Genomic DNA, 24067 nt, shown 5'->3' with positions numbered 1-24067 from the left:
GAGGGGTAAGGAAACTGGGACAACATGGGCCTCATTTAACACAGGGGCCTCCAGCCAGAGGGTGAGGGCTCAGTGAACAGCAGCTTGCGGACATGGGTAGCTGTGCTCCTCTAGGCTTTTCAGGCCTGTGGCTCGCAATGGCCCCGGGCGGCCTTCTGCCTTCTCCTCAAACAAGTCATCCCCAATTACTCTGCCCCTGCAGACCCCTCCCCCAGCACTGGCCTTCCTGCTGCCCCTCTGATGGGCCAAGACTTGCTCCCCTCGGCCTGAAACATGCTCCCGCAGACAGCTGCACAGCCCCTCCCCACTGCAGGTCTTACAGGGAGAGAGGAAAAAGAGTGAGTGTGAAATGGCGGCCCCATGAACCAGAACTGGGGAGTCAGAAGTGCGTGCACCTAGAGGGGTGGGATAGGGAAGGTGGGAGGGAGACACAGAGGGAGGGGATATGGGGATATATGCATACATACAGCTGATTCACTTTGTTATAAGGCAGAAACTCACACACCATTGTAAAGCAATTATACTCCAAAGTGCAGAGAAATGCAGCTGGTGGGGAGAGAAATAGATGCATCACAGGTATTAAAACAGAAATGCTGGGGGAGAGCCAGGGGCTATACGATGGGGAAGACCCACCAGGTCAAGATAATGTCTCTGCCTCCAAGGCTTTGGGAACTGACCAGCTGTGGCAGATGGCTAATGCCAAAAATTCTGAGAGGATCAGATTTTCAGACCTGATATCCTGAAATGCCACAGAATCCTGACCTGCAGTGCTTAACTCTTACAATTGTGGGTGCTCTGCGGTTTAAAAGTACTTCACATTCATTACCTCATTTGATCCTGGGGGGCTAGCGGAATGGGTACAATGACCATTTTACAGATGAAATAACTAAGGCTCAGAACAGGTAAATAACTTGTGAAAACTCCAAAGGGTAGGTGGCAGAACCGGCCGGACTCAGCTCCCGAGCACCACTTTCTCCACATACAAACCCAGGTGTTACGGTGCTACCTTTAGATGGTGGAAAGACATCGCTGTCGTAACGTCTGGCCTCCCATATTTTGACATCAGCAGCTGGACTAACGCTCCCTGCACAGATGGACTCCATGCGTGCAAGTATTCACTACCAAGTGGGTGGGTGGGAGGGCGTGTACAGACGCACGAGCCGCGTGGACCCTCTGGACAAACAGTAAGGCAAGCCCCCTCTTCCAAAAGGGCGGGGGTCAGTCGTGGTGCTGTGTGTATAACCAGCCAGCCCAGCAGGGCCCAGGCTGGTGTGGCCTGCCAGGGGTGCTCCCAAATTCAACCAAAACTCTCGCTCTGCCACTCAGCCCCGGTGGAGCATTCAATGCATCTGAACTTGAACCCAGGCTTGGGCCATGGGGCAGTGCCCCTTCTTCACTGGGGAGTCAAGAAGGTGGGGCAGCCTGAGGCAACACGCTGGGCCACTCGAACGCCCACAGCCCCCAGTTTCCCAGGAGAGGCAAAGGCAGACACCTACTCTCCAGTCCCCAGGGGTCCTCACAGTGTCCGCAGTGCAGAACTGCAAGATGAGGCCTGGTGAGGGCATTTCCTCCAGGGCTGTCCCTCTGGACGGACCCTCTGGAGTTGAATGTGGTCAGGCAGCTGCAAGCCGCCCGTGGCTACTGAGCCCAGGGAATGTGGCCAGTGAGACTCAGGAACAGCATGTGATGTTAATCACTTAGAACCAAACTGCCACTGTGAAAGGGCAGCAGGAGGTACGCTTGGGTTCGAAGTGGTCTGTGTTGTGACCGCGCTGGGTCTCAGGAATGAGCACACGACAAAAGTGTGTGACCCAAAAACACCCCGTGAACAAGTCTGATGAGGCCCTGGATGCGGCACTGTGATACAACATGTTACCTTTGGGGAAGTCTCTGCATTCTTTTCCACAACTGCCTGTTAATCTATGATGATCTCAAAATAAACGGTTAAAACGAAACACCACACGGGCTCAGTGGCTACTGCAGGCGACAATGAGCTCCACAAAGCCACCTTCCCACTGAGTTGAAGAAACGTCAATAATTATTTGGGGCTCCCACTCACGCCTGTCGGTTCTTCTCCCCCACGCAACTCACAGCGAGCACTTCTGATTCCGGGGATGTGGGCACTCTGGGGCTAAAAGCGGGGAGGAGTGCGGGGCGAGGGTCCCAGAATTAGCACACGGGGTAGTTAGAGATAAGGGGTTCCTAAAAAGACTGTCCAACAAGATGGTGATGAAATGCCGCAACTCACTGCAGTGGGCTTCCCGCAGAGAATCCCCCATCCTCGGAGGAAGCCCCGGAACTCCTACGCCAAAGCACCCCCCTTGGCCGGTAGGGGCAACCCAGGCAGGGGGCCGCCGGGTTCGTCTTCCCAGAGACCGGACCGGGGCACACACGCCCCGCGACCCAAGCGTGCGCAGAGTTGGAGGTCAGAGCCCACCCTCGGGTCCGGCCCCCTCCCACCAACCACTCAGTTGCCTCCGCCTTGCTTGACCGAGGCGGGGGGCGCGCAGAGAACGGGCGAGAGCCGGATCCCAGGCAGCGGTAAGCTGGGCCCCCTCCCTCCAGGACCCTGAACAACTGCAACTCCTCCTCTGCCGCGGGGTCCACCACTGAGACCCTCGCAGACAAAAGCGTCTGCCGCGAAGTAGCCGCCCCCGCAAAGGGCAGAAGCGCCAGATCCTATCAGCCAATTACCCAAACGCGCACAGCAACCCGCAAGTTCGGGCACGCTGGGGCCGGGGCGCGGGCAGCGGGAGGGGCCGCCGGCCCGGCGCGCCCGGGCAATCTGGGCCTGGGGCGCGCCGGGAGGCTGCGGGACTGGTACAGAGGGCCGGGCCGGGGGCTGGGGGTCCGGTCCGGGGATCGGGGACCGGCTGCCCGTCTCCCCTCACCGATTCCGAGACTCCTCCGCAATGAAGGAGGCGGCGCGGCCAGGGCCCTCCCCTGGCCCGGGCCCCCGAGGCCCCTCCACGGCCCCGAATCCGAGCAGCCCCTGGGTCGCCCCGGAAATGTTGCCCCTCCACCGTGCGGCGCGCCGGGTCGCCGCCAGCTTGTGGAACAAAAGAGCCGCTCTCGCGAAGGGTCAGGCGGCCGCGCGGCCCTCCGAGCGCCGGGGCTCCAGCTGAACCCTTTCGGGCTGCCGGGCTTTGTGCGCGCGCAGGGGCGGGAAGGATCGCGGGACCCCTGCACATCCCACGGACGGCGCCGCGTTCCAAAGTTGGCGCCGGCCCGTCTCGCACCTCCCAGTCCCCTTCGGGGTGCCCATTCATTCGCGGGGGTGGGGGGCGCAGACCGCCGGCCCCCGGCTCACCTTGCTCTTGACTTCCACCGCGCTGCAGTCGTAGAAGCGCAGGGTCTGAGACTTGTGGAAACTCCGGTTCATGGTTCCGGCCCCGCTTAGCCTCGTCTTCGCCCTCGCTCCTCGCTACGGGGGCTGCAGAAGGACCCTGGGCGCAATACCCGCCGCCGCGGCCCCGACCCCGGCCCGCGCTCGCTCGGCCGCGGGGCAGCTCGAGTGCAGCGGCCCGAGCTGGGCTGGCCGCGCGCCTTGGGCACTCCAGGGGCCGCGCGCGGGAGGAGCAGGGGAAGCCGGCGCGCGCCGCCCCGAGGACCCGCCCCCCGAGTCCCTAGAACCTACGTCCCGCCCCGAGCCCAGAGTATCCGCCACCAATCCCCGCCCCGCGCCCAGAGCATCCGCCGCCAATCCCCGCCCCGTACCCAGAGGACCCGGCCCCACGCCCCGCCCCGCGCGCCGACGACCTGCCCCGCGTCGCCAGCATTCGTACCCCGAGGACACGCCCGGAGCTCGGAGGGCACGCCCTCACGAGCCCCAAGGGCCCACGTCCTGCTCCGCGCCCCGTGGATCAGTCGCCTGTCCCCGCCCCGCGTCCCGAGGACCTGTTCCCCGAGGACACGCCCCACGCCGAGAAAACCGGCTCACGTTCCCGAGGACCCGCCCCACGAGCCTCAAGGCCCAGACTCGCGCCCTGAGGATCCACCTCCCGAGTCTGGAGGACACGCCCCCTGCCCCTGAGGACTCACCCAACGCCCCGCCCAGGGCTCGCCGACCCGGCCCCCCGAACCCGCCGTCAATCCCCGCCCTGTGCCCCGAAGACCCTCCCCCAGCCCCGCCCCTCGGGCCCGCCCCCAAAGACGCCGCGACCGGGTAGGTGCGTGCTCCAGTCAGCAAAATCAAGAGCGGGGAAGAGACGCCGCGCTGACCCACGCGGGGCGCCTCATTCCCACCTCGGCGCCCACGCTTTTTCTCCCTTGCTCGATCCCGCCAAGATTTTGTTTGCCTCCACCCGTCGGCCAGGGAAGGGGGCTGATCTGGGGTGATCTTTAACGTTGTCTTGGATAATAGGGGAATCATCGGAGGCGTGACGCCCTTGGGCTCACGTGTCCGTAGGGGCTGCCAGGTGGTAGATGGTCTGGGCGAAGGTTCTGCCGGAGGCAAACTCCTAAGGCATAGTCTAGCATAGGCCGAAGTAAAGGGATAGGGAAGGGTGAGAAGCATCGTATAGGCCCGTCTGATGAGAAAGAAGACTTCTGCCAAGGCTGGTAGAAAAAAGAACATGTTAGGAGAAAGAGGTCATCAGTTGTTAGCAATGACATGAGTACTAATTATCTAGAGAGCTGGGGAGGCGGGGCTGCCAAAACCAACATCCTCGCTCTTGAGGAATTTGTAATGAAGTTAAGAACACAGGACAAATGGGTGTTTCAAAATTATTATAAAGTATACTATACGAGTTTACAATCCAATTTTAGTTTATTATATAATTTTTCTTAGTGTAAATTCATAGGAGGAAAAGGAAGAGGAAATACAAACATGCTAATTTAATTATTATACATACAGAAGGGTGTGTTAGTTAAATCTACGGTTTTATATGTAATCAAGAACTTCCCTGGTAGCGCAGTGGTTAAGAATTCGCCTGCCAATGCAGGGGACAACGGTTCCATCCCTGGTCCGGTAAGATCCCACTTGCCGCGGAGCAGCTAAGCCCATGCCCCACATCTACTGAGCCTGCGCTCTAGAGCCCGTGAGCCACAACTACTGAGCCCGCGTGCCACGACTACTGAAGCCTGTGAGCCTAGAGCCAGTGCTCCACGACACGAGAAGCCACGGCAATGAGAAGCCTACGCACCGCAACGAAGAGTAGCCCCGGCTCGCCGCAACTAGAGAAAGCCCACGTGCAGCAACGAAGACCCAACGCAGCCAAAAATAAATAAATAAATAATAAATTTCTAAAAAAAAAATTAAACTACGTTAAAAAAAATGTAATCAAGAACAAATTTAGAAAACAATATAACCCCTCAAATTTTCAGAACATTTTATGTATATATACATATATATAGAGAGAGAGAGAGTGTGTGTGTGAAACGAATGCAAACACGTTGTGAAATACTAATTAAATTCTATAGACAGAAAAAATAGCAAAGTAAATAGGAACTGTGAGTATATATATATATACATCTGTCATGCCTATAAATGTGAGTGAGATAAAATTCACCTATTTTAAGACTTTCAGATTTGTTCACTAAGTAATACCCAGTCAAAAACAGCAAACAAGAGGGGCCCTCCCTGACGGTCCAGTGACTCAGACTCCACGCTCCCAATGCAGGGGCCCCATGTTTGATCCCTGGTCAGGGCACTGGATCCCGCACGCTGCAGTGAAGATTCCCAAGGGGCAACGAAGATCCCCGCGTGCAGCAACTAAGACCCGATGCAGCCAAATAAATAAATATTTTTTTAAAAAACGGTAAACAAGAGACATAACTACAACGAAGTGACATAGAAAGGATGAAATTTAAAATATCAGTAAAAGGGAGAAAATGGGGGTTCTTAATTTAAGATTATGTTGCTTTAGGGACAAAGGCATTACCTCATTTAATGAAAATGAGCCTTCAGATACCACAGACGACAGGAGTTTTTTTTTTAAGGAAAACAAGTCATAAGGGCAAAATTTTTCTTTAGGAATAGTTATTCCTTACTCCTGTTACATTAAGCTTACTCAGCCATTGTACAGGCTTTAGACATCTCTTACATGATATTTAAATAAAAGGCTCTATATTTTGGACACACACACAAAAGGAAATGAGCCTTCATAATGAAAATGGTCCTTCATAATGAAAAATGGTATGCCAACATGAAGATCTAATGTATATGAACACTACACGGCTCAGCATTCATAAAATAAAATGGCAGGAAATAGAATGAGAAGTTAACTAATGTACCTTTGTTAAAATGCACAGTAATAGGTAAAGAGTAGTAAACGTAGTCATTGAACTTATATAGCTATTGAATTCTGCCTAAATACAGACAATGGTCCTTTTGCAGTTTTCATAGAACATCCACAGATAACTGTGTGTCAGGACATATGTTAGGACAGGGCCACACGTTACGGCCCGTGTGCCAAATCTGCTCTGCTGCTTGATTTTGTAAATAAGGTTTTATTGGAACACAGGGCTGCTCATTCTTTCATGTCTGTGGCTGGCTTTGTGCTCCAGGTGCAAAGCTGAATAGCTGAGAGGGAGATTGCATGGGTCACAAACTCAAAAACTCTTGCAGTCTTGCCCATTATACAAAAAGCTTGCTGATCCCTAAATTAGTTTGTAAACACTAATAATTCCAAAGTATAAAAAGAGTAGTAATATATATGTATCAATATATAGATAGATATTGATATGTATATGTGGTCACAATGTTTTAAAAATAGGAATGAAAGAAAAAATTAGAAAATAAACACCACAACAAAAATCCTTACTGTCTGGAAGCTAATTTTATGAACTCAAACTGTTATGAAAATACACACACCTTGAATAAATGAGTAAATAAAAATCAGATTAAAATATCTAAAGTAATAATGAAAAACCATAGATCGGAGCGTATATGATATAGTTCAAGTAGTGCTCAGAGGAAAATGTTATAGTAAGTAATTATACTAATAAATAAGTGAGAATGAAAATAAATGAATAAAAGGTCAAATGTAAAAATTTAAAACAATAACAATAAAATAAAATTGTAGGATGAGAAGCAGAAAGATTGAATTAGGAAAAGAATAATAGAATCAATAAATAAATGCAGGAGGTGGCTTTTTGAAAAAAACAAATAAATATTAGGTAACCTAACCAATTAAAACATTATTATCAAATATACCATAAAGGACTATAATTTATAAGTTATGTAATTATAAATGTACCATAAGTTCATTGTAAAAGAAATACGGAGAATACAAACACGTAATAGAAAGAAGTTAAAATCACCCATAATCGAGCTGTTGAGCAATCGACTGTATTTATTACCTTTCTGGTATATTTTACCTGTATTTCATTGTTCTGCATTTATATTTATATATTTCACAAAATTTTGATCATGCTGTTTAACCAGCTTCGCAAGCTGCTTTCTTTTTAACCTCATGTTATATAAAAAACATTTTCATTAAATGTTCTTAAAAAATAGAGTTTTTAATAACTGCATATATGAATACAGGTATAATTTTTAATCATTCCATTATTGAATATTTAGAATGTTTCCAATGTTTAGGTTTCATATAATGCTGTGTTTATTGAATTCTCTTATTTCTGATTTCATTAGAATGAACTCCTAAAAATGGAATTACTAGGCCATAAAGCACACCTATCCCTAAACCCTTCAATATAGATTGACAAACTGCAGTACGCACAATTTAATTTTCATTTCCTTTTACTACATATGCTGTTACATGCCAGGGACTACAATCAGAGAGGCAGCGATTCACGGTCCCTGCCCTTAAGAGAAGGGTGGCCAGTGGTCCAGACGTGTAGACAGAGTTCCACAACAAGGCACAAGTGAAGTAAGCAAGCAGACAAAATGCTGAGAAATTTCCACAGAGAGCCAGGAGAAAACTGTTCCAGACAGCAGGCTGAGGATGTCCGCTTGTCTGAAAGCTACAAAGGACCTGGTATATTAGTTTGCCATCTGTGCAAAACTTAAGAAATTCCAGGTAGAACAAAAACATGTCCGAGGGATACACAGTGGGCAAGTGGGAGAGTAAACTGTGTACAGAGGTGCTGACTGTCTCTCAAAGGGAAATTTCCTAATCTGAATGCAGGTCTTTGGCTCCGAGGAGAGTCACAGGTTATGGCTGACAGTGGGCACCTTCGTCTGGTGTGGGTAGGAGAGGCTCCGGCCATGCTCACGGCGAGCTCCCACCCAGATGTTTTAAGAAGGAGGGCTAGAGGCAGAGGGAGGATGAACAGCGCCCTTGGGGCAGAAGAGAGGAAAGGCTGGAAGCCACAGGATTCCAGGCTTGGCGGAGGAAAGATCGTCTCTGCCACGTTTGTGGCCCGTGTGGTCCGAGGCCCCATAACACGTGTTGCCGTGGCACTTGTTAGGGATCCCCCAGGCCCGCTGCAGCGCAATCTGCACCTGAACATCCGCACCCTTTCTCACCCATCTCTCTTCTCATCTGTTGCCGATCACTTGTTGGTTGGCGTGGTCAGCAGGAGGGAAGGCTGGGAAAGCTGCCTGTCTGCATGTGGAGCCTGAGTGTCCAGCTGAGACTTGAACAGGATCCTTTAGGGCTTCAAGGCTGTGGGTGGGTTGGGTGTAGACAAACCAACCTGCCTAGTGGAGCCTTCAGGTGGAAAAATCTCTTCAAAGTTCAGAAGCATAATTGAAAAGCTCTCCACAGGTCCCGGCCTGACACACACCGTGGGGTCACGGAGCCCTGGGAGGCCTCGTTGGGAGGCTCTCTATGGCTGGAAGGTGCATGCTTGCCCCGCAGGCCAGACACAAGATGTTGATTGCTGTTCCGTTAGTTGTCTCTGAGCTAGCTGCCTAGTCAGGTATCCAGAGATTTAAATTAAGTTAAATTTGGAGTCTCTCAGCAGAAGTGTTGGGAGTGTGTGGAGGCCTCCTATGTCCATTGTGCAGCCTGCAGGCACCTTATGAAGGACCTGGATCTAGGTCAACTTGGACAAGTCACTTAACTGAGCTTCAGCGTCTTTCTTCGTAAGGTAGGCACCGCCGTGCTTCCCTCGCCTACTTCAAGGCGATATCCTGGCAACAAGAGGACACCATGTGGGCCCACTTTGAAGTCTTTAAAGCGGTCTGCCAATAAAAGTGGCTGGAGGTTGCACCTTCCCAGCAATGCCTCACCTGGTCTGGGGTGGAGAGGGTGTCAGGAGTGAGCACACTGTCCTTGAGATGAACGAACACAGCCCAGCCAGAGGTGTTCCTTCACTGAGGCCCGGGCTGCAGAGGTTCACACTTTCCATGTACACAGGCTAGTTTCAGATGGAGACTGGAAAATAGGCAGGTGTAAGGGTGCAGTCCTCCTCAAATCTTTGGCTTCAAACAATCCATCCCAAACTGGTACCCGAGCCCCCCAGTATCAAAAAGGAAACATGCTATAGACCCCGAAAATCTGTTTCCCAAAAGGCCTAGGTTTGCTCTCACAGTCATCAGTATCTAAGATGGAAGTAGCCGTAGGCTTAAAATCTTAAACTTCTAGGTACTCGGGGACCAAAGGCACTTTCATCAGAAAGAAAGGGATTTAATAATGAAAACGCAGAGAGATAAGTTGTTTTCAAACCCTGAAAAGAGAGAAGAGAAATGTCAACCTCATGGGAGTGGCAGAATCAGCCGTTAGGATTTTTGGATGTCAACTCTGGTGGAGAAGAGACTCCAGCCTGTACCCTCCCTGCCCACCCTCCCCGGTATGCCTGGTTAGGAGGTGAGTCCTGCATGCATGGTGGCCCCTGGGCTGGCCAGAGCGGCAGGGTAAGTGCAGGGGTTCCTGAACAGAACAGTTTTACCCTCCCTCCTCAGGGACACCTAGCAATGTCTGGAGGGTGGGCTAGTGGCAGGTGGCCAGGGACGCTGCTAAACATACCACAATGCCCAGGACGAACCCCACCACAGAGAATGATTCAGCCCAGAATGTCAGCAGGGCTGAGGATGAGAAACCTATGTATGTGGTAATGCTGGCCTCCAGGAGAAGCTCAGGAGACAGCCCAACCCTCTTCCTGCCCACAAGGGGGTGATGGTCCTCTCCTGTAGCTTGGTCAAATTTAAGGACCTTTTGCTGTCCACTCTTGGTGAGTGACCCACTGCCCTGGCCTTAGGATCTGGGAACTGAGGGCCTTGTTAGCTCTCCGAATTCCATGGACTCAGGGTGCACCTTACCCCACCCTCCCCTCTGCTGTAGAGCAGGGTCTGAAAAGCCAGAGGGAGTGGCTGCTGGATTTGGCGCTAGCAGACTTGGTCTTGGTCTCACTGGTAATGTACAATGTATATTTGGGGTAGAAAGAGACAAATTAGGCCAATTAGTAGTGAGGTGGTGGCTGCTCTGTGGAGCACCCTTGAGTCGCGCGACTCCAGGGTCAACTGATAAGTAGCAGAGGTGTGACGAAGACGCAGCCTCACACCCTACTCCACAGCCTGGGCCTTTCAGAGTTGACCTCTTCAGAAGGCTCTCCCAGGCACCGACAGCCCCATCCCCAAGCCCCAGCACGCTGCCAACTCTACACTGGACATCTAGGGGTAGTGCGGGGTGTTGTGTCCATGCCAGGCTAAAGTCCAGGCCCGAGGGGCTCAGCCTGAGGCTGAAAGGAGACGGGTGGATCGGTAGGTTAGTGGCGCGTATCTCTCGGGAGGGAATCACAGGGAACTTTGACTTCTTCTCAGTTACCTTCTGCCGTAGGTATGCATTTCTATAATCAAAACCTTACTAGAGCGGAAGCTTAGTGGAGCAGCTTTGCAAAAGGATCCTGCCTGACTCCTGACCCACCTGTGTGACTAAATGCACGTGAAGCTGGGGGCTTGATCGGCAGCGGTGACCTCCTGAAACTATTTACCTGTAAACGGTGCGTGCTCCTCCACGGGAGGCTTCGGTTCTGCGATTCTCAGGTTCTTCATCTGTGCAGAAAAAGGGCAGATATGTTCTACAGATGTCCACAGTTCCCCGTGCAGAATGTGCCTCTGGGCATGAACATGTGCTGGAGTGCAGCGATGCTGGCGTCTGCCCCTCACAGCTCGATCTCAAACACTCCAAGCAGAGCTACTTATTTTATACTTGTCTTCCCTTCTGAAGACATTGGCTGGCACTTGGCCTTGGTCCAGGTTGTACGCCTTCTTCAGGACGGGGCTTTGAGAGGGTACACACGCCCCTCCTTCCCAGCCACACGCCTTCTTTTCCTTGAAGAAAGCTTGTAGAAGCTCTCCCTTCTCCTACTTTGCCAGCGAAGCGGCTGCTTCGTCCTCTTCTGTAACCTGGGCTCTCCCATCTGTCTTCAGTTTTTCATGTGCTCATAGCTGGCTAGAAACCTGCCAGGGGTGTTTTTCAGATGAACTTGAGTAACTTGCCCTTGTAGATTAGTTAAGAGCCTGTAGGTCTCGAAGGGATGTGTGGAAAAGACCCAGCAGAGTCTCCTAGAACCCGAGGTGGCTGTGGCTGGAGCCCGGTGAGCCACAGGTTAGGGGCGTCTGGGCCTCATCCTGTGTGAGGTGGATGTGCTACTGCTCTTCTCTGCCTCGGACCCTCATCTGTGAAATGGGGGTACAGTGAGGACTCCCCTCCTGAGGTTGTCACGAGGCTTACTGTGTGAATGCACTGACCGCTCAGAGCAGCCCTCACGGCAGGGAGCAGCGCGTGTGTGCGTGTGTGCGTGTGTGCGTGTGTGTGTGATTGTAGCCACCGGGCTTCGCTTTTCTCCACTAACTCCTTCTTCAGGGGAGGCAAGGAGGGGCATGGGAGGGAGGGAGGGAGAAGGCTAAGGAAACTTGGCAGAGGGAGGTCCCTGGGAAGGGTTTCTGCCACTCATGCATGGGTGGCCCGGGATCCAAACTTGGGGTTTTATACCAGGGCGTGTGAGCGAGGGCCTGCAGCTAGGAGCAGAGCATTTACCGACCGCACACAGGTCTGGACAGAGCAGGAAGACACCAAGGCTCTGCTTCCTCCCAGCCGTCAAGGCCCGAGGCAATAGGTTACTCCTTCTGAGTCCCTGAGAAATTGGGAGCTGCTATAGTCCAAGGGCACAAAGTTTCAGTTATGCCAGATGAACAAGTTCTGGAGTTCTGCTGTATAATATGGTGCCTGTAGTTAACAATACCGTATTGTGTGCTTAAAATTTACTAAGAGGATGGTCCCTTTCTTAAGTGTTCTTACCATACACACAAATGATGATAATAGGAATAATAATAAATAAAGGAATGAATAGGTCAGGAGCAAACCTTTGGAGTGACAGATATGTTTACGGTGTAGGTTGTGGTGATGGTTTCATGGGTGTAATCTGTCTCCATTCTCACGAAGTTGCATATATATTAATTATGTACAGCTTTCTGTATGTCAATGATGCCTTCATAAAGTGGTTTAAAAAATAAAATAGGGGAGAATATAGTCACTCCAAGTACTGAGCACATTTCCTGCCACAGTAAATAAGCAAATAAATGTAATTATGGTTTAACCTTAGCTCGGGACTGAGAGTGGGTGCTTGGCAGGTGGTGTCTGTGGCCAGCTGCTCCACCCCGGCTCAGCACCGCTTCTGTGAAGCACAAGGGCTGCCCAAACACAAAGACCAACTCCAGGTGCAGCTCCTGACGGAGGAGGCGGGCTGGTCGCAGACACCTTGCTTTGGTTACTTGCTATTCCCTGCCCCACACACCCTTTCACCGTCCTGGTCCTTAACCTTTAGTTCCTGTAAGAAGCGGGGTTTGCAGATTCCTGAAGACATTTTGCAGTGTGCAGACCCGTTTTGCCTTTGTTCCCCATCCTTGGGTCTGGAGATAAACGCGGGAAAACAGTACTCTATGAAAGCAGCAATTGGAAACATCAGGCACGCTCACCGTCAGATGCCTCAGACTTCAAAGAAATGGCAAGCTAAGCACATCACTTTATACACGGCCCTCTTTAAGTACACGTATATGCACGTAAAATGAAACTGCACTGAACATAAATCTTATTACTGAACGTTTGCTTTCCAGAAGACACTTTGGTGTCAAAGTCCCTGAGAAAATGTATTTTTTAAAGGACCAAAAATGGGGTGAATGTGTAAATGCAAAGTATGTTCCACGGGTAAAGACCTTTTTCTTAACGACGGAAGGTGAAGTGAGCAGGCTGTGCAATCTGGATTCCAGCTGCATCTCCGTCACTACCCTTGGGAGTGTGCTGGAAGGACCCCAGAGGGCTGGCTCGCTGGGATGAGCTTATAGACCTTGCCCCCCGACTGGGAGGATGGTAGGCATCCCTGCTGCTCTGGGTTCAGCGACACCCAAAGTGGGTGAGGAGGGGGCTGGGTGGGAGGTGAGCGAGGGCACAGTTTTGCCCAGAGCTGTCTTGGTGGCCTGTGTTAGAGGAACAGAAGGCCAGAGCAGGCCTGCGTGAACCCCAGGTGCTGAATGTCTTCAGCTGGAGCGGCAGTTGCCTTTTCCTGGTGCCTGGTCTTCCCCTCAGCGTCCCCTGCTGGTCATTTTCTGGTCCGGTGACCTCCCGCCAAACCAACACCTGTAGCTGTTCAAGGAAACAACTGCGTCCTTCCTCGCGGAGGCTCTCCACCCCACACCCCGGTCTGGCAGGCCCAGCACAGCCCCTTGGTCCTCCTGCCGGCTTCGTTGTTCCCCTGAATGTTCCCTGTCGTAGCACTCGTCACACCATACTGTCATTTTCTGTCTCTGTCTCGTCTGTCCTTGTCTGGATACAGTTTATGCATTCTAGATTGTTATGGGTGAACCTAGCACTCTTAGAACTGGGTGGAAATCTTCCTGGAAGATGCTGCTCCAGTACGCGATTACAAAACTCACAGTAGCACATGAAGAAAGTGAACAAGGGACTTCCTTAGCCTAAGGAAGACAAGGTTTGGATTCAGGCAACACCCAGTTTGATACCCAGCCCTTTAACCAGAGGCCCTCTGTCCTCAATATGCACCCATTCTAGCTGTTCTAGTGTGTCCCACTAAAAACCCTAAGGACAAACTGGAAGCCCACTGGGTTCCCTCGGACTATCCTCTTCTGATCTCTGGTCCCGTTCATTTCCCCTTATCCACATGTCTGCATCCCCTTCTGGTGTCTTCTTCTCCTTGATTAGTCCTGGATCTCCCCATTTTACTGGGAGAATAACTGCTCAGACTTTCACTCACTGTGGAGTCTTCACATTCCTCCTATCCTCAAAGTGGTAAGCAAGTAGCAGAACTTGGGCTCCTCTTTCCTCCTTCCTTCCTACTCATATTTCGCAAGATCTAAATCATGCACTCAAGGCAGACCGTCTGGACACTTGTCACTATGGCTTGACCTATACAGCCAGTCTCATCGTTTCTGCCCTCGCTCCTCTCTCCCCAGATTGCTGCTCCTAGACGCTTCCCGTGTTGTGCCCCCTGTCTGCCATCCCACCCCACCTGCCCAGCAGTCACCCAATCTCGTCTACCGCCTGCACATGGTCCCCTGGCGTGATCTTGTTCTGGCGTTTGCTTGGATGCGTGCAGCCTTTCCTAGCTGCTCTCTGCCGGGCCCCGCTCCCCTGCATACTCCTCACAGGGACCCAGGGCTCGCTCTAAACCCTGGAGCCTCCCAAGCCTCTATCAGGGCCGCCCCCCTATTCTCACCAGTAGCTCAGCCCCCGTCCTCAGGGGCCTGTGTTCCTGTCCACACAGTGTGTCCCGGGCCTGCCTTGTGAGGCAGCCTCGCTGGCCGGAGCCCTGGGTCCCTTCCCTTCCTCACCAATCCTCCTCCTCCTGTGGCTGCCCCTCCCACCCCGCATCCCCCATAGGGATCCTCGACTGTGGCTGGCTCTGGCACTTCCACTCTGGGGAGGGGCACAGGAATTATTCTGTCTCCCCCATCAGCCAGCACCTTGAGAACAGAAATTCTGCTTTTCTGTATGTATTTATTTAGGCCGGGCCATGCAGCGTGTGGGATTTTAGTTCCCCCACCAAGGACTGAACTTGCCCCCCTGTTGAAAGCCCTGAGTCTTCACCGCTGAACCACCAGGGAAGTCCCAGAGATTCTGCATTTGAACTCTGTATCTGCCCAGTTTCTGTGTCCTGTGTTCCTGAATGGCACGTGTTCGTAGAAGGGAGGTAAGATGTGTGGACTCTCTTTTCTGGTTGTTGGCTGAGTATGTAATGTCCACTGTGGGTCATCTAAGGGCCGAGACCAAGTACTCTGTTCCTGCGGTGACCCGTGCTTCTGCTACCACATCCTGCACAGAGTAAGTGCCTCAAAGTCCTAGCTGAACAGCTAACAGAGAGACAGGTCTCATCGTTGCTTCTCCACCTGCATCTTACAGAGGTGGAAAGTAGGAACTGCAGCCCAGCAGGCCACGGACCCAGGCAATCCTAAAACTGCAAAGTCACCTGTGTTGATTCCAGCCAGCTTTTAGTAAGTAAATCCATGACTCTTGTAAGAATAGATGTCTGAAGATGTGTACCTTCTACAGAATTCACATTTAGTGAGGGGCGTGTGAAAAGGTGTACACAATTTTAATCTTTTTATTTTACTAATAGTACATCTTAATGATTGAAAAATAGACATTCTTGTAAGTAAAAAGAAAACCAGAAAATACTCATACTTTACACACCTAGTGTTCATGATCTAATGGGCCTACTTCGCTCTCCCCTCTCTCGTCTATCTGAGCCTCCACGATGGACAGGACTCACCTGGTGCAAGTGACGTGGGGTCAAGCTGGACTGTTGGTTTTCTGCTCCGCCTCTGCTTCCTCTCTGCATCCTGGACTGTAAAGAAGATGAAAGAAATGTCTGCTCTGGTTGCTGATTGTTTCATCTCCACCTTAACTTCAGTCTGTGGTTGTAGAGGGCCTCAGAAGTCAGGAAGGTCCCCCGCCGCCAACATGGGGAGGGTGGGGCTGGACCCAGGTTCCAGCCCAGCTCTGACACGCAGTGCGCTCAGTGGGACGTGTTGGCATGCATGCAAGGCTGTAGCGCTGCCAGCCCCCATGTGCTGCCTTCCTGAGGGCTGGCGGTGCCCTTCAGGACTGGCTGCATCCTTCGTCCCATTTGAGTGGGCAGTAGTAGATAATAAAACCTCAGAATATCCCTTGACCTCTGACCACCCAGGCAGGCATCTGTGGCCCTCCAGCTCAGGCCTGCTTGGGCCCTGTCAAGCCCCTGTGGCCAATCACTGAGCTGACCTTGCTGCTGGGCAATTGAACAGCTCCCTGGGCAGCGTAGACGGCCCCTTGGGGTGTTTCAGTTCCCTACATCCACGTGATTGAGAAAAGGGCCTCCTCCCTCGTAACCTCCCAGCCTTCCGAGAGGAAATAACCCCCCAGACATTGAGTGTGGCCCTGGCCACCCTCAGCATACAGCAGACCGTGGCCCTGCAATCCTCTGGCCTTTGGGTTGTTGCAAACCTTTGCCATTCATACTCATGAGAAATCAAAGGTACGGGAGCAAGTGGCTTCCCAGCTGGTGTTTTCCCACAGAGGCTGCGTGGTCTCCAGGAGCCATGTGCATCCTGGACCCAGTCCTTGTGTTCTCCGGAAAGCCAGCCTACTGTGGCTTCCACGGTATAGAATAATCCTTGAGACACTGCTCCGTTGAGTAACAGTTTCCTTTCCACCTACCATTTGGTTTCTGTTCTCTGTGAAGGAGCGAGCAGAGACAGGAAAAGGAGCAGATGTGTTCTGTGGAGATGGGTGATTAATATAGACAGAGGCAGGTGTGACTCCTGGGCTCCCACCTCCCAGGGACACAAATGAAGTCTGTGTGCCTTTTGAGGTACACAGGCAATCAGGGCCAGCCTTGGATGTGATGCCCAAAGCAAGAGTGTTGAGTTTACCACCAACAGCAAAGTTGCTATTTTAGCTAGTGGGAGAGCTTCCTGCCATCAAGGGAGGACAGCAAGAGCCCTGGATGGGTGACCACAGCCCCTGACCTTAACTGAACCTCTTCCTTTCTGGTAAAATGGACATTGAGTGGGTGTCAGCCTGGAGTTGCTCCAGGAAGCCCTGGATGGAGTGAGAGAGACTGTTCCTGTGAATGGGGCCACCCAAAGGCATTTACAGGACAAAGGATTGGAGAGAGACCAGACCACACTGCAAGAGAGTGAGCCACCAGAACTGCCAGGTCCACATCCACTCTTAAACCTGTCTCTTACCATTATTCATTTATTTCTATCATTTAAAAATATTGGGGACTTCTCTGGTGGTCCAGTGGTAAAGAATCCACCTTACAATGCGGGAGACACGGGTTCGATCCCTGGTCAGGAAACTACGATGCCACATGCCGCGGGGCAACTAAGCCTACGTGCCACAACTACTGAGCTCGCCTGCCTCAACTAGAGTCTGCTTGCCACGAACTACAGAGCCTACGCACTCTGGAGCCTGCACGTCACAACTAGAGAAGAGAAAACCCGCTGCCACAGCTAGAGAGAAGCCCGTGTGCCGCAACAAAGACCCAACACAGCCAAAAATAAATAAATAATAAAGAAAACGTTTAAAAAATATTGATTTATTTTACTTTAGTAAGTGTGTCCAGTCCCTTGGAATCAAAAATTCAGAGCTGACACATCAGAACCAATAATCCCTGAGACTCCCTTGGGTGTCCTACTGGGTGGGGCATGGCTGGGGGAGATGAAGACACTGAATGTGGTCAGATCTTAGGGGAGCTGCTGATTGCTCTGCCTCTGTTCCTTCCCTGTCTCAGGAGAGTGAAGTCTCAGAGCAATGAGAGGAGAAGCAGCATGGGGAAGAGGTCCTTTGATGGCTAATTGTTCTGTTTGTATTTTCCATAGTTACGTTCCATTTTGTTAATGTGTTTTTACTAGGAAGTTGCCCATTTGCTCTAGATTTCTAGTGCGATGCAATAGGTTTCTCCTATTTCACTTATTTTTTTCCTCTCGTTCTAGTTTTTTTACAAATTGTCACAATTAATGAACAAATATCGATACCTTATTTTTAACTGACATCCATATTTCACTTGGGTTTCCTTCATTCTAACTTTTTCTCTTCCAGGATGCCATCCAGCGTATCATGTGACATTTAGTCATCATGTCTGTTTAGGCTCTTCTGGGCTTTAGCAGTTTCTCAGACTCTGCTTGTTTCTATGACCTTGACATTGGTGAGGGGGACTGGTCAGTATTTTGTAGACTGTCCCGCATTGGGATTTACTTGGTGTTTTTCTCGTGATTAGGTATGAGTTATGGGTTTTGAGTAAGCAGATCACAGAGGTAAAGTGCTTTCTTTTTTTTTTTTTAATTTTTTTTATTTTTGGCTGTGTTGGGTCTTCGTTGCTGTGCGTGGGCTTCTCATTGTGGCGGCTTTTCTTGTAGTGGAGCACCGGCTCTAGTCACGTGGGCTCAGTAGTTGTGGCACACAGGCTCTAGAGCACAGGCTCAGTAGTTGTGGCACACGGGCTTAGTTGCTCCGCTGCATGTGGGATCTTCCCAGACCTGGGCTCGAACCCGTGTCCCAGGCATTGGCAGGCGGATTCTTAACCACTGCGCCACCAGGGAAGCCCGGTAAAGTGCTTTCTCATCACTTTATATCAAGGCAACAGGTTCTCAAGGCCAACTTATCACTGTTAATATTAACTTTGGTCACCTGGCTAGGTAGTGTTTGTCACATTTCCCCATAATGAAGTTAATTTTTCTCCCATTTCCATACTATGTGCGTTCTTTGGGAGGAAGTCGCTTTGGGAACCAGCACCTATGGAGACAGGAGTTAGCTCCACCTCCACACTCCATGGATGGCTGAGTGTCTACATCAATTATTTGGCATTCTTCTACATAGGAGAGTTGTATTCAACCCCATTCACAAAACAAACAAACAAACAAACATACAAATAAAAAGAAACAAAAACCCTATGCAGTTACTTATTTTTACCAGCATGGACACCTGTGGCTAGTTTGTTTGTTTGTTTGTTTGTTTGGAATTTGTGGTATAATCCAGCAGTACAGAGTTGGTTGCTAAGTTCATTCCCACTTTGGCTACTGAGAGCTCTCTCCATTGGCTCCTCTTTTCCTTTGACATAAATCCATCCTGTGGATTTTTTTTTCTTGGTACTTCCTTACATTCTGATATAAGATTCTCCTGGCTCATATATTTACTGTGTCGGTCTTAGTGTCAGCCATTTTCCCAAAGAGCTCTGTTTCCTTTTACTAGAGAATGGTATTAAAAAGTTACATATAGGGGCTTCCCTGGTGGCACAGTGGTTGAGGGTCCGTCTGCCGATGTGGGGATGCGGGTTCGTGCCCTGGTCCGGGGTGGGGGGGCCACGGCAGTGGGAGGCCCGCGTACCACACACACACAAAAAAGTTACATATAGGAGGTAAAAGTGCTCAGCTGATAATGCAAGGAAATATGCATGTATCCCCATCTCTGTGTATTGTTGGGTCTCAGAGAGGGCTGCTTCACAATGGCGTACTGATTATCTTGAATTAAAGTTACTTAATAAATGACTGATGCAAGAGGGACACTCTCTCTATCTCCCTGAAAGAAGGAAATAAGTCTCTCGTGTGAAAGGTGCAGAAGCCTATATACACAACCTTTGGTACTTCTTTAATTTACTGCCCCAAGCCCAAACTCTGTTTAGATTCTTCACGAATTGAATATCCAAAACCTAAGTTTCTTTGCCTTGTAAATTCTTCATAAGCTTATTGTGTGATGACATGAAGCCTTGCCTTCTGTGACAGCTGGGGGAGGGGCTTGTAAAGCACCTTGGCTTTTAAGGCAAAGATTTGTCACTAGAACAAAGTGTCCCCCCCGAAATGGGCTGAAGCTCAAGATGTCTCTGTCTGCTTCATGTAAGAGTCCAGGGCAGGTGGGTGTCAGGGCCCAGGCTCTGTCCCCCTGGTTTCTCCTCCCTGCTTCCAGGTGAGGGCTCCAACCAGCAGGGTGGGGTGACCACGTGGGCATGACGTCCTCCGTCCTAGGATGCAGGCTTGTCAAGGTCCTCACCACCTCCACCATTTCCCCTTGGTAACACGAGACACTTGGTCCCAGTTGCAAGGGGTGGGAAAGCTGGGAGGTGCATGGTAGCTGTGAGCAGGAAAAAGGGAAATGGGATCTGGTGGGCAGCTGCACGGCTTTGCTGTGAGGGTTGCCCGGAAGCTAGCACACAGACTCTGGGTCCTGTGAAGCTTCGATGCTTTGTGGTTCTGGAAATCCTATAGGAGACGGTCCACAGCAGGTGAAGCTAATGCTCTCAGTGGAGCTGGTGAAGCCCAAGATCTGCAGTTCAGACTGAAGGTGCCGATGTACATACAGGACAAAACCATCTCGTGTGATCGGACTTCAGGCACGTTTAACCTGAATGCAGCCATGTTAATGCCTAGCATCTTCTATCTTGTGCCTCCTCTCAGGGACCCCCTCCTCAGTTCCTGGGGCTCCTGTAACTCACGTACAGGGGGATGGAGAGTGGGCTCTGTCCAGTCTGAGCCCTGAGTTAACCCTGCATGTGAGTCTGCTCAGGACCGCCGTAACAAATAGCACAGACAGGGCAGCTTGGGTAACAGACCTATCTCCCAGTCCTGGATGCTGTCGGAGATCAAGGTGTGTGCACGCTGGCTTCTCCTGAGGCCTCTCTCCTTGGTGCTTAGACAGCCGTCTTCTCCCCAGGTCCTCACATGGTCTCTCCCTGTGCCTATCTGTGTCCTAATCTCTTCTTGTAGGACATCAATCCTATTGGATTAGGATCCACTCTAGTGACCTCATTTTTACCTTGATCACCTCTTTAAAAATCCCATCTCCAAATACAGCCACATCCTGGGTTCCTGGGGGTTACGGATTTAGCATGTGAATTTGGAGGGACGTGACTGAGCCTATACCATCCTCCTTAGGAACGAAGTGTGCTTCAGTCCTTCCTTCCCTCAAGTCACACGAGGTGATGCAATGGCTCAAGGAGAGGCCACTCGTGCAGAGTTTGTGTCCCAGCTGGGGACCCTTCTCTGCTCTCTTTGATGAGGCCGTGGCAGTGCCTGCCCCGTCCTGAGGTGAGCAGTTCTGGGGTTTCCTGCCATGTCGCCCGGCCTGCTGAGGTGGACATTGTCAGGGAACCCAGGAGCCAGCAGCCTAGTGGGGATGCCGGGGACTCTCAGGGCCTTGGCAGATGTCTCTCCCGGCAGATGCCCTAGCGAAAGTGGGGAAACATTTGGGGGATTACAGGTGGGAGAGAGTCCGTCTCGTTTTTACTTCAGAAAGACCACGTTGGTGTTGGATGTGAGACGCACCGTGGGGCAGGGAGCTTTGCCAGGCCTGATGGAGGAACCGGACACCAGATCGGGCTTGGGCCAGGGCTGTGGGCGTAGAGGGGAATTAGTGTGGGAACTGGCCACAGACTCTGGAGGAGGATCTGACAGTCACTGGGGCACAAGGAGAGTGGGAGACTGGGAGACCCCAGTGTTAGCGAACCAAACTTGGGCCGGCTCTCCCGAGGGCAGTAAAGCCAGTCTACTGACCCCGGGTGTGGTGGAGGAAAGGGCAGCTTTAATTGTAAAAGTGCCAATACGAGGAGGACAGGCGGCTTGTGCTCTAAAACCCCGAATTCCCTGAAAGTTTTCAGCAAAGCAATTTTAAAGGCCGGGTGAAGGAGGGGGGTCGCAGGGTATGTGATCAGCTGGTGCACAACTCTGGCTGATGGTGAGGTAACAGGCGGTTAACATTATAAATTCTTAGGCGCCAGAAGCTCCGGGGCTACCTGTTCATGATCATCAAGTAGTTAATTTCTTCCACTTGGTTGTGGAGGAAGCATGCATCAGACACTGTCATCCAGGTACTTCAGAGAGGACGTACAGCAGAGGATGTGGGAGAGGGGTCTGTCCTGGGAAGGCCCCACAGGGTCCTGCTCAGTTACACCCGGTGTCTGGGATCGGCAGCCTGGGAAGGTGGGGCTGCTCCTGGGTGTGTGGAGCTGCGGGCCTAGTCCTCTGAGGGGCCTGTTAGCCCCCAAGGTGAGATGGGGGTGCAGCGGCTGGACAGAGGCGTCTGGCCTGGGAGAGGGGTCCGGGCTGGAAATGTCACGGGAATCATCACAGGGAGGGAGAGGAAAGGCCAATGGGGGCAGGTAGGTCACAGCAGACTACGTGCAGGTGACTGCGGTCCTGGTGGAAGCAACTCAGAGCCAGAAAGGAGTGGCCGTCAGGGGCTCAGCTCCATTCTCTTGTTCCTTTGTAAAATCGCTGTGTCAGAGTTTGAGACACCGCCAGGAGACGTCTGGGCCCAGTGCTGCCATGGTTTCATCAAAGGGCCCAGGGGGAACAGAGACCCACAGCAGGCCCCTCCCATGTCCACACTGGGAATGAACCCCATCGGGGCTTCTGGGCTCACAGACTTGAGGGAACCTCTGTCCTCAGGACCAGTCTTCCTCCCTCCTCTCACTTGCTGGTCAGAGGCCCAGGAACCCCCAACCTGGCTCCACCCCCAGGGCCTGGATTCTGGGCAGCTTAGGGGTAAGCATGCTCCTTTATCCGCCTGGGGGTGAGAATGTCTAAAAAGCTGCAATTGACTGATTATGGAGGGATGAGTGTTTCCAGCAGTTATGGTGGAAAGATGGGGTGTGAGGCTCCTATGTCCGCAGGGTCTTTCCAGCGTGAAGATGTGTGTGTTTCCCCTGGCCAGTCAGCATCCTCCCAGGAAGCCCAGATCCAGGATTACGAGGGCAGAGGCTCTCCCCTTGCTTATCCGTAACTTCCCACTCCCACAGCAAGGCTGTGGCTGGCTCCCTGGCTCCCACCATCTGCCATTTATCTGTGCATTGCTCCTCTCCACGTTACATGTGCAGAGGTTTCAGAATTGTTAGCTACTACACCCTGGAAAAAACATCGTAAAATAAAGCCCACTGTTTATATATGGTCCATTTTACCTTTAGTTTACAGATCCTGTTCATTTCCAAAGTTAACTTAGGTCAGCACCTTTTACCCCATCCTCTACAGTGAGATTTTTCCGTGCATTTCTAATACAGTTAGATTTGGTCACATTGAGTATTCCATCCTGCAATATTCCTACACCCTAAATAACTAAATTTGAATAAATTTTGATTGACCCCTTGGGCTATACAAATCTATGGGCTTAGACAAATGCATAGTGACAGGTATCCATCATAAAGTATCACTTCAAACCCCCCAATCCATGATCTGCTTATCATCTTTGTAGCTTTGCCTTTCCCAAAATGTCATCAATGGGATCATACTGTGTGCTGCCTCCTCAGACTGGATTCTTTCACTTAACAATATATACTGAAGATTTATCCACGTCTTTCCATGGGTCGATGGCTCATTCCTTTTTATTGATGAGTATTCCACTGCACGTGTATGGGAGGAAAAACAATTTTCACTCTGTTTTTCTAGGTTCTTGGTTGAACACCACCCCCCCACCCCTGCAATAAAAGACAGATTACCAGGAGAAAAGCAGAAGTTTACTAACATGTATACCTTCTGAATACAGGGGGCATACCACGGAAAACCGAGTCACTCCCTGAAATGACCAAAACCATCCCCTTAAATACCATCATCTTCAGCTAAAAACAGAAGAAAGATGCTGGGGAAGGGGAGAAGCCAGTTATGGCAGGTTATCATGGAAAGCACAGTAAACAAGGGTATGGTTGTTTACACATTTAAGTCAGGACTTCTCCGTTGATAAGAGTTACTTGAGATTTCATTATCCTTCTATTTATGGTGCAAAGAGGGAAATACCCTTATAAATGGAGACTGCTCTATTGTAAATGTCCTTCACAAAAGGACAATCTCTACTCAGTTTTTTTTCTTTCTTTTTTTCAATCAGACTGAAATAATCCTTATGATAGAGAAGCACAGTTTGGGGTGGCATATTCTACTCACCTTGACATGGATGTACTCCACTTTGCTTATGCATTCATCTATTGAAGGATATCCTGATTTCTTCAAGTTTTTAGCCATTATGGAAGGGCTGCTGTGCATAATTGCATCCTTGTTTGCATTTGGACAGAGATTTTCAAAGCAGTTGCCTAAATACCGGAAGCATGATTGTTGGATCCCAAGGTGAGACTTGTTTAGCTTTGGAAAAAAAACCTGCCAAAGTGTCTTACAAAGTGGCAGCACATGCATCCCCCCAGCTATGAGGGAGAGTTCCTGTTGTTCTTCACCCTCCAGCAATTGGTATTG

The 24067-nt window shown here is 50.9% G+C and overlaps 1 protein-coding gene across 1 annotated transcript in view; it reads right to left on the bottom strand.

The window, feature by feature from the left end:
• Window positions 1–3510, bottom strand: part of PARD6G (par-6 family cell polarity regulator gamma) — a 106410-nt gene extending 102900 nt beyond the window's left edge. The window contains exon 1 of the mRNA XM_065890193.1: window positions 3311–3510. Within this exon, the coding sequence (XP_065746265.1) occupies window positions 3311–3382 (72 nt within the window). The 5' untranslated portion in view covers window positions 3383–3510. The remainder of the gene's footprint in view (window positions 1–3310) is intronic.
• Between the last annotated feature and the right edge of the window lie 20557 nt (window positions 3511–24067).

The sequence above is a fragment of the Phocoena phocoena genome, chromosome 13 (genome assembly GCF_963924675.1).
Source record: "Phocoena phocoena chromosome 13, mPhoPho1.1, whole genome shotgun sequence".
NCBI classification, from domain to species: Eukaryota; Metazoa; Chordata; class Mammalia; order Artiodactyla; family Phocoenidae; genus Phocoena; species Phocoena phocoena.
The sequence above is the reverse complement of the archived record's forward strand: the minus strand, read 5'-3'. Positions and strand labels throughout refer to the sequence as shown.